Source organism: Ochotona curzoniae, unplaced genomic scaffold (assembly GCF_017591425.1).
Source record: "Ochotona curzoniae isolate NIBS_2020 unplaced genomic scaffold, NIBS_Ocur_1.0 contig_430, whole genome shotgun sequence".
Taxonomy (NCBI): Eukaryota; Metazoa; Chordata; class Mammalia; order Lagomorpha; family Ochotonidae; genus Ochotona; species Ochotona curzoniae.
The window spans coordinates 17238467-17255725 of NW_024466219.1; the positions used below are offsets into that span (position 1 = coordinate 17238467).

Genomic DNA, 17259 nt, shown 5'->3' on the forward strand with positions numbered 1-17259 from the left:
AGTGAACCACTGGATGGAATATCCCTCTGTTCCCCCCTACAACTCTGACTTTTAGATAGAATAACTATATCTTCAAAAAAAAAAAAGATGGAGACAGGTATGGCCAAAGGTATGCCACCAGATGAGAAGGGGGGGATCGGAGGGCTGTGACCCTTTCCTCTTAAATGTGCATGCCCAGACCAGAGAAGACATGGTTCAGTGGGACCAGAGGGCAGACCCCTAGTACCTTAACACCAAAGCCCCTCGATCCTGCCCCAGCCTCTCTGCTCAAGAGCAGACTCCATCCCCTGCCCCTGCTGCAGGATCCTGCCCACTCTTGGCTTCATGGGAAATGGTTTCTGTGGGTCTCTCCTCTAGGGGGATGGACATCATGTTCTCTCTTAGGAGGTTCCAGTGGGACCTGAAGCAAGGACGGAAGCCTCTACTGCTTCCTGAGATGGAGCAGGTGACGAGGTACACAGATGCTGCGTGACAGCTGGAATTGGGAGCAGCCTGGGGTGCCTCCCACAGGGACAGCATCATTAGCTCACCGTGAGCTGTGAGCTGCTGAGAAGGAGCAGATGGTGGGTCCTGAGGGGGTCCTAACCTGAAGCTGATGCAGTCAGGGGAATTCAACCAGCGATACAACTTGTCTGACATGAAGCTGCCATAAAAGATGGGTCCCTAAGGGGTGACCTTGGTTGCCAAGGAGACAGTGGGGTAAAGAGGGGTTAAGGAGGAACACAGCTGTTCAACTCACTGTGCACGAGCCTTTCAAGCAGAAGTCTTTGGAGGGATCTCATTTATTCTCTGTTCCCGGGCAGGGCATTCCTCACTTTTGGCCAACCTTACTTTCAGGATTGGGAAATCTGCCATTCCCAGCAGCCATCAGAGACCACCCTAATAGAATCCTCCTCTTCTCAGCCTTCAGGAAGGGTCTTAGGGCACTGTTTCCTGCACTGAGACAGTCCAGTGTTCACAGTCATGGGAAAGGGCAAGATGCTAAGGATAGGTATGAAGCTGAAGTTTAGGAGAAAGAAGTGATCCTCCAAGAAAACTGACAGAAAGAAAATGAATGGGGAGCAATTGTACATCTTTTCCCAAAATGTCATAGAGGTGCTGCTGTGCTCTTCTGGAATGGGAAGGCATCCTACTGCGGGCCAGGTGAGCTTGGGTTCAACCATCACTGGTGAGGTTAACTGGGATCACATGGTTAGGGTAAGGTCTGCCAAGCTACACTCTGAAATGACTATTGTTCCGCTTGTATTTCATCAGAATCTGTGGGACAATAAGTCAGGACTATGTAATTACCCTGTTTCTCATTGCACTTTCATTCACTATTTTTAGTACCCATTGACCATTCTTGCCTGAAACAGTTATTACTGTGAACCCTGCCAAGTGGCGAGTTTCTATTTCTGCAATGCCTTCTGCATTTATAGCTGGGACTCGAGTGCAAAGGAGAGTTTCCTCTTTCCCCTGTAGTTTACTTATTTGCTTGGGCTGTTTTGTCTATTTACCTATTTGCTTGCTTATCTACTTATCTGTATCAATCAGAATTGTGGACTCCTACGCTTTATTCATGCTGTGGTTTCCTCCAGATGTGACCACTGGCCTTCCCTTCAGGTTGACTCCTGTGCCCTCTGGGCACAATCCATACTATTTTAGAATTTCTTACTAAAAATATACAACCTGAATTTAATCATGGGGTATCCTCAGACGTACCCAAAGTAACCAGGTTTAGCAGTGTGAAGATCGTGGAAGGCCAAACCAGGCCAGGGATTCAAGGACAAGGATAGGAGATCACACAGGTGGGCCCCAGGCTGGCTCCCGCACCAGAAAGAGGATATCTGTGAGCTGTGGGGGAAATAATAACAACTTGTATCTATTAGATGGTGTCATTCTATCCTGATTCTGATCATTAAACCATGATTATGTAAAATGCTAACTTTGGAAAACTTGGGTGAAGGGTATAGGAACATTCTTTGTACTATTTTTGGACCTTTTGATAAGCCTGAAATTATTTCAAAAGTGCAAAGTTAAAGACACAGAAAATACCTTTTAGGGAGAAAGGAGGACGGGAGGACGGTATGGGGATGGAATGGTCAAACTGTAGGCAAATACTCCAGTTGATGGTGACTGGAACCTTTCAGACCTGGTGCTCTCCGACCCCCCAGCCCAACCCTGCCAGGTTCTGATCGCGGTCCCCCTGCAGGCTTGGGACACAGTATGGATTTGTCTCCCCCACTCCCCACAGGCTGTTTCATTTCTCATCTGCTTCCGACATGAAAATCACCAAGGCAAAGCTTGGGACCCCCGGCTACTGCTGCTCTCTTCACTAGGAACATCAATTATAGCCTAATTACCTCAGGGGGTTAATTAGCCTCCCACAGCTTGGGTGTCCTCTGTGAAGGGAGCAGCCGGCAGTCCCCGGTCAGTGAGCAGGAGTGCAGGAGGCAGAGTTCCCAGGGAGAAGCCGGTCCCTGGGGCTGGGGAGGGGCAGCAGCCAGCGAGGAAGCAGCGAGGGGCTAGGCTGAGGTGGGGGTGCCCAGGGAAGGGAGTCCCTGCCGAACTAGAGCTTCCTGACACCACAGGTGCTGAGCAGCACAGGGACCAACATTAGCAGTGGCAAGAATTTCAGAACAGCGCCAAGTTGTCAGGCCAGCAGCTGCTAGAAAATCACTAGAACCAGGGAGAAGGTGCAGAGTCTGGAGGGCTCAGGAAGCCAGTTTTCTGGAGGCAGAGACTGGGGCGCCCCAGCAGCCCCTTCACACACTTCCTTGCCCTGAGATGAAGGCACAGGGCAGAGTCAGCAGGCTTCATCACTGGCCATCTCCCAGAGCCTCAGGGGCCTGACACAGCCCAGTCTCGGAGGGGCAGCATCACACTGGACCAACACCCTCCTGTGTCAATGAATGAGGACTGAGCAGTGTCCCAAGGTGCTGCTCTTTCCTGGGGACATGATAAAACAATGTGATCTACACTTGCCAGGCAGGATACTAAGGAGGAGAATTGTCACTTCCGGTTTTGCGGCATGTGGGCAAAGTACAGAGAACTTAAAAATTGCTCCACAAACATGAATGCAGAGACTGGCTCTGCCGCTCATCAGCTGTGTGGACTTGCGCATGTCAGTCAATTTCTCCAAGTTTCATCTTCATCTGTATGAGGGAGGTGAGCCTACTTCCTTCCCACAGTTGTGGTGAGAATTAAACACAAGGGTGCCAAGCCCATTGAAGGAATAATTGCTCTCTCTTCAAATAGCCCATCTGTAGGTTAACAATACCCATATGCTCGGGAAAGGTTGTTTTTGTGACTGATCTGAAGCTTTGATATGATTAAGGAATGCTCTAGATGTTTCGCAATACTTCGTGATGCAACCTGGAACCACAGTTGCTTTCTTTGGGGCTGGGAAAGCGGCAGGGCAGCTCCAGGGAGAGGCAGAAGGAGGGGCCCTGCCTGCTTTCTGAACTCTGCAGACACTGTGCGACCACAGTGCAAGTGAGAGTCGTTGAACACTGATGGGTACACAGTGTCACCAGCCTTCGGGAAGCCCCCCTCCCTGCACCAGGCCACCGTCAAGCAGCTGCAATCACATCCACACCATCTCCCCATCTTCCCCAGCTTTTTGCTGCTTTGGGGAACATCATTTTTCCCCAGGATAATTAATTGCTTATTTGTTCCCATTAAAATGCACAAATTAGGACACAGAGTAAATCCTGAGAAATGGCACGGTGGCTAATGTCATACCTGCCTTTACTTTTTTATTCTATTTTTCAGCATTGGGACTTTGAGCTAATTGTAGCTCCCCAAATCACATTTCTGCTAAGAAAAGCAAAACTTAATTTTTGAAATTGTTCACCCACTATGAAGCTGATTTCTTGTCCCTACTGACTCAGCCAGACTGGCAGAGACCAGCTGTCCCTGTCTCCTTCATCATGTGCACATGTGTACAGATATGTACTCATGTTCACACATGTGATCCACTCCATGCACTGCTGCTTATGCTGAACAGTGGCCACCGAGAAACACACACACACACACACACACACACACACACACACACACACACTGGACCCTCCATATCTCTGCATTTAATACCCTCTATCTCAAGAATTCACCCACAAAAGCTCAACTTGCACATCCTTTCTGTTGCCCTGGGATTAGCTCTAGGCCAGCTGGTCCCACTCTGGAAAGCTGGAGAACTCACCTCTGTGATTTGAGGGTTGGAGCACTTGACATTGTGGCTGGACCAGTCAAGCCAAGGGTTGGAGGGGCTGGAACAGTGCTGCTGGAGGGTGCACCTGCGCTCGCCGCTGCACCAGCCACACTCAAACTTCCTGTCGGCCTTGAGGCAGAGGCCACAGCTCTCCCGCTGGGCTGCACACTTGTAGAGATGGACTGCAAAGACAGGAGCCATCACAGGTGGGTTTGAAGAGCCTGCTCCCAATGCACCCTCTCCTGGCAACAGATACTGGGCCCAGCATGGATAACGCCGCTCATCCTCATTATGCTTGCTAGGCTAACTGTTGGGGAACTGGTAAATTGAGCCTCTTAGCAGTCATTGAAAGGCATGGCAGAAAATATTATTATTTAAGAGTTCTGGCTCCCAACTGAATCAGATTCAGGCTTTAATTGTGGCTTCCCTGCGGTGTGACAAAGTATTTAACCTCCTCGAACCATGCGCACCTATTCTCCAACATGGAGATAATTGTTTCTGGGGAGGTTTGAATGAGATGCTGTGTAGTAAGTGCTTAGCACAGTGTCTGTGACGTCTCTGATGCACTATACATGCTTATTACCTTTTCTCTGAGCTCTAGCTGCTCATTCTTTCCATGGGTGTCTCTCCTATTCGCACCTTTAGCTTTCATCACCAGGGATGAGGGCTAATTTCCCAAGTGCAGGTAGAAATGAGGCCCAGAGATGTCACAACTATGAGAGGTTACTAAACTAAGTACTCCAGAACAGAATCTGGAAATTCCAGCTCCCTGGGCTGCTAGATACTAGGCAGTGAGAAGACAGTGAGCTTGTTTGATACATGGGTCTGAGACCAGTCCGCTTGGACTTCACCAAAGTTCAAATATCTCTAAATGGGAGGCACTGCTGATTAAACAAGGGGATGATGATGTGTTCACAGCCCCTCCCAGACACAACAAACTGACCACAATGGTAACATCTCACACCTGTAAACTTTTAGCCTTTGATTTTGCTCCCTACTAACCTAAAGGTCTTGATAGATCGAGGCAACCAAGGGATCTGGGCTGTGTGAGCCCAGGGCTTAGCTCCCTGCCCGCGACAGTTTGGTCCTAAAAGAATTCTCCTGAAGCAGAGCAGTCAGTCCTCTGTATCCCCAGGTATTGCATCCATGGACTTGACCAACCACATATCGAAAATATTCTTTAATCTCTTAAAAATGGCATCTGTATTGAACACATAGGGACTTTTCTTCCTAGTTATTAATCCTTGAACAATACAGTATTAACTACTAACAAGGCATTTGCATTGGAGTGGGATTGTAACTAATGCAATGAATGGAAGCATGTATGTAGGATGTATGAAGACACAACACTATTTTATATCAGTTACTTGGGCATCTGCACATTTCAGCATCCATAGAGGGTCCAAGAACCCTCTTCAACTGGCATAGGACAACAGTTGCACTCCGGAAATAACTTTCCAACTCTTACAGTCAAGCTGACTTAAGTGTTCAGGACCAGCTGGTGTTCAGGACCCCTGTGCTGGAGGGCAGGTATGTGCCCAGCAGAAGGGCCATGCGTTGATTGTCTCATCGGTCCTCATTCTGCCCCCTTGCTGAGTCCAGCATCCCTCAGCCTCAGCTGCAAGGTTCAGGTTTAAGCTTCTGTGTGCCCTTGGCTTCCTCAGGTGGAGGGCAGGCAGTGGGAAGCGCACCCTGACAATTACACACCTAGCACTCATAAATACTCATAAGCATGGACACGCCCTCCCAGCTGGCCGAGGCATGAGCTCATTGGAAACTCAGGCCCACCCTGAGTCTTGGGTATCTTTCCCTCCCACTCTCAGACATGGACACTAGGAGGGGAAGTGGGGTGATATTCAGTGCTCACTCTGCTACAAGTGGAAACAACAGCAAATGAATCCATGTGTGCTGGGTTCTAGAACCCAATGGCCCTTGCACCCAACACTGGGCTCAGTCTCCAGTAGTACTGAGGCCTGAGTGGAATCAGGTGCAAACCAGCACTGCCTATGCCCTTGGGGAGCTTGGGAAACATCTAGAGTCCCAAAGAAGGCTTGGATGCCACAGCCTGACATGGCTGCTTTTTGCTGTGATCTCCACATAGCCCAGATCCTGGCAGGGAACGTGTCTCCTGCCTCTCCAGCAATGAGAAAATGGGCACTGTGTAAGAGGAGAAGTAGGAAAAAAAAAAAGCCGGCCCATTTCTTTTTCCTCTTTGAGTAGGCATTGATTCCTAATTTTTAAAAAATTTTATTTGAGAGACAGAGAAAATCTCCCATCTGCTGGTTCACTTCTCGAGTACCTGGGGACCTGGAACTCAATCCAGCTCTCATGGGGACAAGCAGGAACCCAGGTATTTGAGCCATCACTTGGAGTCTCCTCCTAGGGTCTGTATCAACAGGAAACTGAGATTGGGACAGGAACCAGTACTTGAATCTGCACATTCTGGTATGAGGTTTGGGCATCCCAAGCAAGACCTTAAACTCAGAGCCAAGTGCCTGCTCCATACAGCAATGACTTTAATGACAGGGAACTACAGCCCCAAAGACACTGAGAGTTGCAGATCCTGGGACTTGGCCCCTTTCTCTGTGTTTGGGGTGACCTTCAGTTGGGAGCAGGGGCTGAAGATGATCCATCTGCTTAAATGTAAGAAATGACAGGCTGCTGGTGGGAGAAGGGGGCAGGGGTGTATGGTGAAGTCTCTACAAAGTTGCGGGAAGTGTGCATCACAAAAAAAAAAAATGATTAGGCGTAGTTTTTGAATGTTTTTGTACCAAAATAAGTTTGTGTTTTGATTCCACTGTTTCACCAACTTCTAAAAGATCCCCGCGTCCCATGGTGGCCGGAGCAGTGGGGCCTCACCATGGTGGAACTAAGTCTGCGTATGAGCTTTGAAGGCAGACTGCCTGGGTTCCAGTACCACCGGTCCATGGTTTGACTTCTTGGGGGTTCAGTTTCTCTCTCCACAAAACGAAAACACATATAGCAGCCCCTGGCAAAATGAATGCATCTCAAACCTGGCTGGAGGTGAATGCGTGTTGGTGGAGAGTCATTTTGCCCTTCTGGAGAGTGGGGTGGATGGAATCTTGGTGTCTGCCCTGGGCTGGACCAACTAGCCCTGGAGAGCAGCTCCCTGGGGGTGTGCACAGGACCATGGGTACAGGTAGTGTGGCTCATGGCTCCTGCTCCAGGCCAGCTCCCTGCCTGAGCACTCCTGTTCCAATGCGAGCCAGAGTTGGTCTGGTGGCTCCTCCTCCTGCCTCACCCCAAGATCAGGAGAACAGCCTTAAAATGTCCTCTGCATAGCGGCCGTGACTAGGGCCAAGGACAGAAGGACAGGAGCCTGCATGGAAACAATATCTATTTCCAGGGTGCCCGGCGGGATGTTCCTGCCCATTCTCCTCCTAGGTCAGGCTCTGCTGCGGCTTCAAAGTCGACCGGAACCCAAAGCAAGGCGGGGAGGGGCTGGTGGCAGCTGCCCGCGGATGCTCTGGATGTAATAAAACAGGGCTCCTTTGATGGCTCCACGTGTTGCGTGGGGCTCCTCTGAAGAGTTCCACAGACAGAGGGAGTGTATTATTCATGGCACAGTGGCCTCTCAGCTCTGATCCCTGCAGCCCTGATCTCTCGTGGGGTCGTGGGAAGATCAAACTGCTACCCGGAAGTAGCCGCTTACCTTTCAGGTCCTGAGGGTTGTCAATGATGAAATTACCATTCCACACCACAGCAAAGTCCACGGCCAGGTTGCTGATGTCCATCCCATCATACTGGTACTGCAGGGACAGGGGTGGAAACACTGGCTCACAGGCTCTCTATCACAGTATACCTGGGGTGCAGAGGACCCTGACTGTGCCACTCATGGGATCCTGAGATGCCCCTGCTGTCACTCATGCCACCAGGCTCCCACCCAATCTTCAGTGCATCCCATAATCTGATACAAATTCACTTCTGCGGTCTCCTACAGCCATCTTCAAATCCACCTGTCAGCAGACACCTGCTTAAGCCCCTCTGTACACCTTGGTTGAGTCCATATGCATAAGGAACTCTATGCCTGCTCAGGTTCATCTTCCCCAGGTGTCCTCCCCAGCATCCCTCAGCCTTCACTCCCTAGCCTCTCTGTCCCCAGGTTTGCCACATGCACTCCAGAGCATGGCACCTGTCAGTACCTACTGTGCAGCCAGCCATTCAGGCAACTTCAGTTTCTCCAGAAAGTCAAGGCCCTTCCTCCTTGTAGCCCTGCAGGGCAGTCTGGTGGCTGGTTGACTAGGCTTTGAGGGCTTTTCCCTAGCTGCTCTGGTCAGTGCCCCATAGAGGAGCATGCTCTGTTTGGTGCCCAGTCTGATGTAGCACCCCCGGGAGGGAGACCCCTGGGGATCCCCCTCAGGTGGACAGCTCTGCCACTTAGCTCTAGATGACATGTCATGCCTACCCCCGCCCCCACCCCAGACCCCCTGGACCTCCCTAGCTGCCCTCCCTTTGTTACTTGCGTTGCTTTCTCATCCTGCCTTTTCCTCCAGCCTGGCGCCCTTCCACCGATTACAAATTCTATCAAGCGCCTGTGACCCCGGAATCTGACAGCTCCCTGATAAGAGGCCCAGATTCCCTTTATCTCTTCTGGTTGAATTAGCTTCCCTCAACACCTTTGTCACGGTGGCGCCCCCTCCCCCCATCTTCCTCCATCCTGAGCTGACCCCCCACAGTCAGAGACAGGGAGTTGCCAGATAAAAAGATCTCCTCTGGGCTGGTATTATAATTAAACATCTCACATTCTCTTTCTGCCTTCCGGGATTGGGTTAACCCTTATTGCTCTGGGATACACTGGCTCCCCTCTCTGCCCCATTCCACTTCCACCCCTCTGGAACCCGGCTTTCCTCGTGGTCATGCCCTCTCTTTTGCTCATACCCCACAGAGTGAGGGGGTGCACTGTCCCCTGCGGCGGGGGGCGGGGGAGGGTGTGTCTGAGGCTGGGGTTTCACCCAAGGCCAAGGGCACTTGTGAAGTTCCAGAAGGGGCACCAGGCTCTTGGCTTTGCTGTTCATCTGCCCTGCTCTGGTTAGCACCATCAATGCCTGCCTGCTTCATTCTCTGTTCCCTGGGTCTCTACTGTCAGCCTGTGGGCCCAGAAGCATCCAGAAGCTGAGGCTGGTGTGGCTGAGGCCATGGCCTGGGTGTGAGTGAAGGGCTGCCCCAGGCTCTCTTACCGAGCTGTTCTGACACTGGACACTGGAGCTGTTGAAGCGCAGAGCAGGGACTCGGTGCACGGCGCCTTGGATGTTCAGGACGCACTCGTAGCCTCGTTGGCCGGACTGGGGCTGCGGCAGATTTCGGGCCTTCAGTGTGATGGGCTTTACCTCCCCAACTGGAATCAGAATCTCCTCCGTGGGCACGAGCTGGGGACAATCCTGTGGGGCAAGGAGGGCGAGCAGAGAGGTTGGGTCTGTCCTTGGCTCAGACCTTTCCTTCCTTGAGCCAGAATATGGACGTGCCCTCTGATGCTCAGGTAGGCTGTCCACCACAAAGGTGTCCCTTGGTTTAAGGGTCACATTGCATCAGTGGGAAAAAAGCATTTTTCTCATGCAACTACATGGGTTGTCCTCGATCTGCTGTGTGTGATGCAATTCTGGAATTAGCTTTCAAGCTCCGACGTGGTGTGCCACTGACTCTGTCTCTTGTGATACCGGATACAAGTGCCTCGGTGTGTCCCCAGCCCTGGCACCCCCTCCTCCCTGTGCCATCTGGTCTCTCAACTCCAGCTATTCAGACTCTTGCAGTGTCCCAATGTCCAGGGCCCGAGGCATTCCGTTATCGGCAGAGTCAGCTTCCCGACTCCAGCTGAGCTGGGTTTTCCAGACATGGATCAAACCCTCCAGGCAACCCTCCCCATACTTGCTCTGGCTTTTTATCTCATTTCATTACCAGGCCCTGCGTGAATGCCATGTTGCTTTGGAAAACAAAACCCAGACAGGAAAGTCTTGGTTGGGAGGAGCTGTGGCAAGGACCGCACAGGGGAAGGAATGAGAAGGAGAGGGTTGGTGGTCTTTATTTTTATGCTTGGATGCAGCTCCTCCAGAAGACATCAAACTCCCAGTCACAGGGCTCTAATCTCCTTAGGAGAACTGTACCCATTAGTCCCTTGCCTCGAGGCCTGGAAGCCACCAGCTCTGGCCACTGTTGCCGTCTCAGAGGATCAGCCAGGGGAGGTCTCCCAGGAGCCATTGATACCTGGAATTGTTGAGGCGTGGGATGGTCTCTGACCCTTTCCCAATGCTGGGGCAATCCCCGTCAGAAGTCTTGTGCAACCTGGGTAATGCTGAGCAATGGCATAGTCTGGGCCTGAATTTGGGCCAGCCCTTCAGCCTGAACTTGTTCTATGGGCCTCTGCGGCTGCACCTCCTGGCCCTGCCCATTTCTTCACCTGCATCAGGCCCAGGAGTTGTGATGTACCGCTTCCTTGGCTGCACTTACCTGTGGCCATCCTAGAGGGTTCTCTCCCTCACACTCCTGTCATTGATTCTTTTTTTTAAAGATTTATTTATTTTTATTACAAAGTCAGATATACAGAGAGGAGGAGAGACAGAGAGGAAGATCTTGAGTCCAATGATTCATTCCCCAACTGAGCGCAATGGCTGATGCTATGCCGATCCAAAGCCAGGATCCAGGAACTTCTTCCGGGTCTCCCACACGGGTGCAGGGTCCCAAAGCTTTGGGCTGTCTTCGACTGCTTTCCCAGGCCACAAGCAGGGAGCTGGATGGGAAGTGGAGCTGCCAGGATTAGAACTGGCACCCATATGGGATCCCGGCACGTTCAAGGCGAGGACTTTAGCCACTAGGCCACGCCACTGGGCCCATTGATTCTTCTTGTCCTACTGGCTAGTCCCTGCCCCTGCCTTGCTGGCTGCCTCCTGGTCAGCTTTCACATTCTCTTAGCCTCTGTAGGGAATGCCATCTCAGGGCCCTGCCTCAGGAAGTGTGATGGGGGTCCCAGAACTGCCACTTCTTGAGTTCCTTCCTTTCTTGGCTGTGGGGCTTCTGGAGGATGAGCCCACCTGCCCACTCTCAGTCTTCACCTTGGTCCCTGCATGTTGTGGATGCTCCATCATTGCGAGAGGGTCGACAGAGAAAAGGGAGTCCAGCTGCTGAAGCCAAGCACTTTTTACTTTAGTTGCACCTTTGAGGACACTTGGAGAGGAGGGTAGAGCTCGGCCCTCTGCGACCTTGCAGCCAGAGTCCTGGGAAAGGTTCTGATCCTTCAAAGTGGGCGTGGAGATGATATTTGTCCAAAGTCACGTGATTGCCCCATTAGTAAGGAGTCTCAAGGGTTTAACGGAGAGTTGGATCCAGAGAGATTTTTCTGTGGAAATCTCCCTGCAGGGGTCTACATACCCCTACCCCTAGAGCTCCAGGTGCCTTCCTTCTCTGCCAGCCAACCACCAGTGAGGGCCCCAGGCAGGGAAGCAAGCAGGCAGTGCTTCCGGGGGAGATGGGACCTCGGAGCTGTGGAGAGCAGCTGGGTCTCTGTTCAGGAGCCAGTCAGTCACCCAGGCTGCCAATTCATCAACTGGCTCTCTACTGCACTTGAACTTATATCCCCTGCAGGCACTCCTGACAGGGTCTTTCATATATTTATAGCTAAGAAAAAAATGAATGCCACTTTAGGGAAACCCATGGAAAAGGAGATGCCTCTTCCTGTTAGTGGTGAAAAAAAATCCCAAGTGAATCTAGTAAGTTAGAATTTCAATTTAGATAGAAATAATGCAAGGAATAATAGGGTGTGTGTATGTGTGTATGAGAGAGAGAAAGAGAGAGAGAACAGATTTTAAGACCCTTTCCCAGTTGATGTCTTGTAAGTGATGAGCATTTGTTTCTCATCTCTAATGAATTCAGAGAAAAATTTCAGAGTTCAGTCTTAACGTCTTAACCACGTGCTTTGGAATGTATGATGTCTTGAGCTAGGAAACAAGGTTGTAGAGTCTTTTTTAATTTTGATGAAGAAAAAAATACAGTTGGCCAACTGTTTCCACGGGTTCTAAACCCATGAATTCAAGCAAAAATGCAAAACGAAGATACTAAAAAATTATCTCTGTCCTGAATACTGAGCACATCTAGATATTTTGGGGGCTGTTATTCCCTCCACAATGTAATCTAACAGCTATTTACATCATATTTACATATTATTAGGCATATAAGTAATCTATAGATGATTTAAACTACGTGAGAAGATTATGTAGGCTATTTGTAAACACGGCATCATTTTATGCAAAGGAACTTTGAGCAGTTCATGGAAAATGGAATTGAAAGAAAATGTGTATTTTCTAAGAACTGTTTAAATCATCCTAGTATGGGGGATTTGAGCATCTGTGAATTGTGGTGTCTGTGGGGGGTCTTAGAACCAATTTCCCATGGATACAAGAGAAGACTATATGTGTATGTGTATTTGAATATATATACATACACACACACGTGCACTTTGTGGATATTTGTTAGGGTTTTAGAAAAATCTCCCAGTGTCTGCAGTTGCAGCCCTGTTTGGAAGTCGGTTCATGGACAATGCTCACGAAGGCCTTGTTGCCTAAGCAGGCTCCGAGATGGTCCCAGGTGACCAAGTTGTGCTTTGCCTGTTGCTCCCACGTCAGGCAGAACTGAACTTTTCCTTCCAGTCTATTATCCGAGGCAAAGAAAAGAAATATTTGGTGTCCTGGGTGCCGCCCCTCCACCTTGTCTTGGGGAGCAGGAGGGCACAGGAGCAGGGGGGCACTGTGAGATGGTCCTGGAAGGCACGTTACTGAAAAGGCAATGACCTTTGGTTGGAGATGCCAAGGCAAGGGGAGTTGGCAGCTCAGAGGGACTGCCAGGTTGTTGGAACTGATATACCTCTGGGGCTAGAGGAAGCTGATGGGTTTAATCAGAGGTGACAATGAAACCATTGCCAAACCATGTGCTTCTACACACACTTGCCTTCACTCAGTTCTTATCCAAACAAGAAAGAAAGCCAGCACTAGATGCTTCTCCTGCATATCTCAAAATACTGACACCTGCTGACCTCCAGAGTCTCACGGCATCCAGCTCATCCTATTCCTTCTCTGTATTGGAGCTAAGTGAGGCAGGATCATCTCCTGCTTGGGAGGCTGGGGAGCAGGAAGCACGGCCACAGGGCTGAGCAGGGACCCTGGTGTGTGGGGGCCACACTGTCCCTTTGGCCTGGCTTTGCCCTGCCAGCCTTCTGTGCAGAGGGGACCTTTGAGCACTCTGACTCAACTTCCCATGTGGAAACGGCATTATCTTCACTCACTGGACTTCAAAGAGAGAGAGAGCAACCAGCCTCTGGGGAAGCTAATCGGATTTCTTTGGTTCTATCTTTCCCCTGGGACAGGGTGTAAAGAAGCTATTTACGCATCTACATCTCACTAGGCCTGATTTAGCCATGGAGAAAGAAGGGGCTTTCAAAGCTGACAGCTGCGTGTACCCTGTGCGCATCAGCTTGCTAAGAACACACAGCAGCCTGAGCCGGCCCAGAGAAGCAAGGACCTGGCTGGTGGGGGTGCCCCGCCAGAGGTGAGCTGTGTGCTGAGTGGTAGAAGGGACCAGCCTGCTGCCTTACCAGGCTCAAGACGTTGTTCCAGAGAAATTCCGTTTCCTCATCTGTAAGTCAGAGCCCAGAATACTCTAGATGGCATGATTCAGGACCCGAAAGTAATCATAACCTAGATTAACCTGTTAATCTTATTGCTGCACGTTCCTCACATTGTGCACCTGCAAGTGTGAAAGCGGGATCAGACCCCAAGCTGGTCAAGGCCATCCTGGAACACGGAGTGTGAAGCCTGATTTCTGCATTTATTTGATTATCACAGGGAAACTGTTTAACTCATCAGAGAGCCTTGGTTTGCTAATCTGTACTGGAAACCACTTCATAGAATGGTGGAGAATAAATGGTGTTTATCTATAACTCTTCAAGGAGACATATGTGCTGCATCTGTGATAAACATTCAGTAAATGTCAATGACAAGCGTATTTAGTATTTTAGAATAGCAGGACTCTAACACAGTTGTTCCTGGTCAGGCCTAGTGGTTTTTTGTTTTGTTTTTTAATCTTTGTATGGCACTGAAGACCCGTCTTCCCACGCACAGTTTCATTATTTATGGAGACAAGTCTGGCCACACCCTGAACCCTCATGGTCAAAAGCAAAGAGCCAAAAAAAAAAAAAAAAAAAAAAGCAAAGAGCCAGATTGAGGTTGTGCCTGCATGCGTGAGTATGGCTGAGACAAACATATTCCTAGGTACTGATTTGCTATGGAAAGGAATCTGCATTCAGCTTTTTTGGGATACCTAAGTTATCTGTGGCCTTAGGCAAAAAAAAAAAAACATAAATAAAAAATTGTATCATCTTGGCTATTTCAGGTGTCAAGCAGAATGACGTGAAACTGCAGGGCTGAAGTGAGCGTTAACTGGCATGCCACGCGTTAGGGCTTCTAAGTCTTCTTTAGTCTCATCTGGGCCACAGTCCAAGAGTTTGAATTTCCAAGTAGTTCCCAGATGTGGCAGGTCCCTGTGTTCCCACTTTGAGAACACCTGCCACATGTGAGAAAATGACAAGTGTGTGATACATTAATGTTCTTGTATTATTAATTGATGGAGCTGGCAGAAGCTTTTGATTCTGAGTTGGGGAAGGGCTTATTGCAAGAGAGATCTTTTGGGGACCCCTCCCCACCACAAAGAGCAAATGCATTTCCAGCCCCACCCCAAATATCATCAAGGCATCAGCTGGAAAAGAATGGGGGAACCCTTACCCACACATGCACTTCTGCTCTTCCTTAAATCTGCAGAAGTGGGGGGCTCCCAGCAAAGTTTGGTGGGAAGAGCAGGGTCTGGGGACTACTTGCTGGCAAGGGATGTGTAGGAGGCTGTGTTGGAGCACTAAGGTAGTGTCTTAGGCAGCCAAGGCAGCAGCCCTAGCAACCTTGCCATGGATTCACAGTGCTTCTCCCTTTTCCTGGATGGAGTCTGGGCTTCCCTCACCACCTTCCAGAAAGCTATGTTCTGGGCCCATGTCAGGACCCAGTGCACATGAAGGTACCCATCCATCCCAGTTCCACTCAGGGAGACACGGTGACACAGGGGCCAAGATGCAGGCATCAAGGACAGAGAATGAAAGCAGGATACAGGAAGTCTCTGGGTTCCCCTGAAAGAACTTTTACCCTAAGTCCCAGGAGAGCATGGGTCCTCTCTGGCCCAGCTCTCAGACTTTCCATCCTGCTCATCCTGGCCAAGAGGGAACTGTGTTTTAGCCACTTCCAAATGGTGCGAAGGAACTCAAGGCCAGGCCTTGCCTGCAATCAGCTCTATGGGGCTACGCATGCGGTCTCCCCTTGCGCCCCACACAGGTGACATGTCTGGCTCCCAGAGAGGTGGCCAGCAACACCCTGCACCCTCACTTTAGTTACAGGTTTCATTTTGCCTTGGGAGAAAGTGAGGCTGCTTCTTCCTTTTAGACAGGTGCTTCATAGTATCTCTGCCCTCTGGGGTCATCCTGGCCTGATTATCGTAAGGAACTCGAGAGTTAGACATGCGATGGGACAGCCAGGTTCTGGGCTCATCTATCACAAACTTTCTCTGTCCTGCCTGTGCCTCTGCTCACACATCCTGGGCCTGCTGCCCTTCTTGGCCTGGCGTGTCCCCCTTAGCCTGGCTGCTTCCCAAGCTGGGCTCTCAGGTCCTTTCCTCTGAATGAGAAGGCTGGCCCCAAAGCATTCTCATATCCTTGTATGGAATTGGGCTGCAATGAATAGCCAGTGTCCACTAAGACCACTGCAATGCTTTCACTCCAATTGTGTCAGAACACAGCAAGTAGCCAGGAGACAATTCTTTCCTGATAGGCTCTTGGGGTGCTAGACACAGGATGCAGATATAACTGCCTTCCTTGACACCTGTGGGCACCATCTCAGCCTCTGCCCTTCAAGCCTGGAAAATTCCATTTTTTTCTGACTGAATATTATGATACATTTCTAAAATTGGACAGCATTCAAGGCAATGGATATGTACTTGGGAAGCCTTTAGGGATCCACTTTCGTGTGTTTGGTCACAGAAACACCCAGGACTATAATCAAGATAGGAGACGCAGACACATCCCCTCCTGAAATCTTAGACAAGAAGGCATAATTACCCTCAATGGAATCTAGGTGGAGGAATCATTGGTTCACTCACTCTTTTGTGTATGTGTTGTACAAACTTTCACTGCAGAAGGCATTGTAGGTTCAAAGAAGGAACCCTTGCCAGTCTGCCGTCAGAAGAGGGAGGCACCCAGAAAGCTGGCACTGTCGCTGTTAACATTTCTGCATCTTCCAAAAGGTGGAGCAAGGGAGAAATCTAAGTATGTGCATGCATGCATTTGTCTGAATACACAGGGTCTGTACAACCATCCAAGGCCCTGGCCACCCTGGGGTATGAAAAGCAGTAGACACAGAGAGGGAGGCTGCCAAGCAGGCTTCACTGTCCTGAGACATGCTGTGAATATGTAAGGACGTTAACACCAAATCCCAGTCAACAAGTGGAATATTTGGCGTGAAGACTAAGGTTTGATGTTTCCCCAATGTGAGGTTTCAGGGATGGAGTGCTGATCACATAGAAAAAACACAACTTTAATGCTCTTTTTTTTTCCCTACAAGATCACCCACCCAGTCATACATTAGAGTCAAAGAATCACTGAATTTTTCCAAGTTTCAGAGTTGGAATAGAAGTTGGCATGAAAAAAAAAATGGTCTGGAGCTGAACAAAGGGCTAGACTCAAGGAACAGACGCACTCCACTGTACTCTTCTAAAACCATGGAATCTAGTTGGTTGGATATGGTCCCCCAAGCTCTGGGTCTCAACCCCAGTTACCTCCAAGGTTTTGAATGCACACTCTGAGGAGTCTAGTTGATACAGTCTCTGTCTCTGGAGTCATTTGCTGAGACTTTTTTTTTTTTGAGCTTTATCACAAAAGGGACTTTTCACATGCAGAATCTCTGGCAAGAGGGTCAAAATTGGCTACAGCAAGAAGACGGCGAAGCCATTAGGCTGATCACCCAGAGCAGGAG

The 17259-nt window shown here is 49.8% G+C and overlaps 1 protein-coding gene across 2 annotated transcripts in view; it reads right to left on the reverse strand.

Moving 5' to 3' along the window:
* Nucleotides 1-17259, reverse strand: part of PLXNA2 (plexin A2) — a 188549-nt gene that overhangs the window by 38754 nt on the left and 132536 nt on the right. For both annotated transcript variants that reach the window (XM_040985603.1, XM_040985604.1), the window contains 3 exons: nucleotides 9391-9591; nucleotides 7866-7962; nucleotides 4184-4374 (listed from right to left, as the gene is read on the reverse strand). In XM_040985603.1, coding sequence (XP_040841537.1) covers nucleotides 4184-4374; nucleotides 7866-7962; nucleotides 9391-9591 — 489 coding nt within the window. The remainder of the gene's footprint in view (nucleotides 1-4183; nucleotides 4375-7865; nucleotides 7963-9390; nucleotides 9592-17259) is intronic.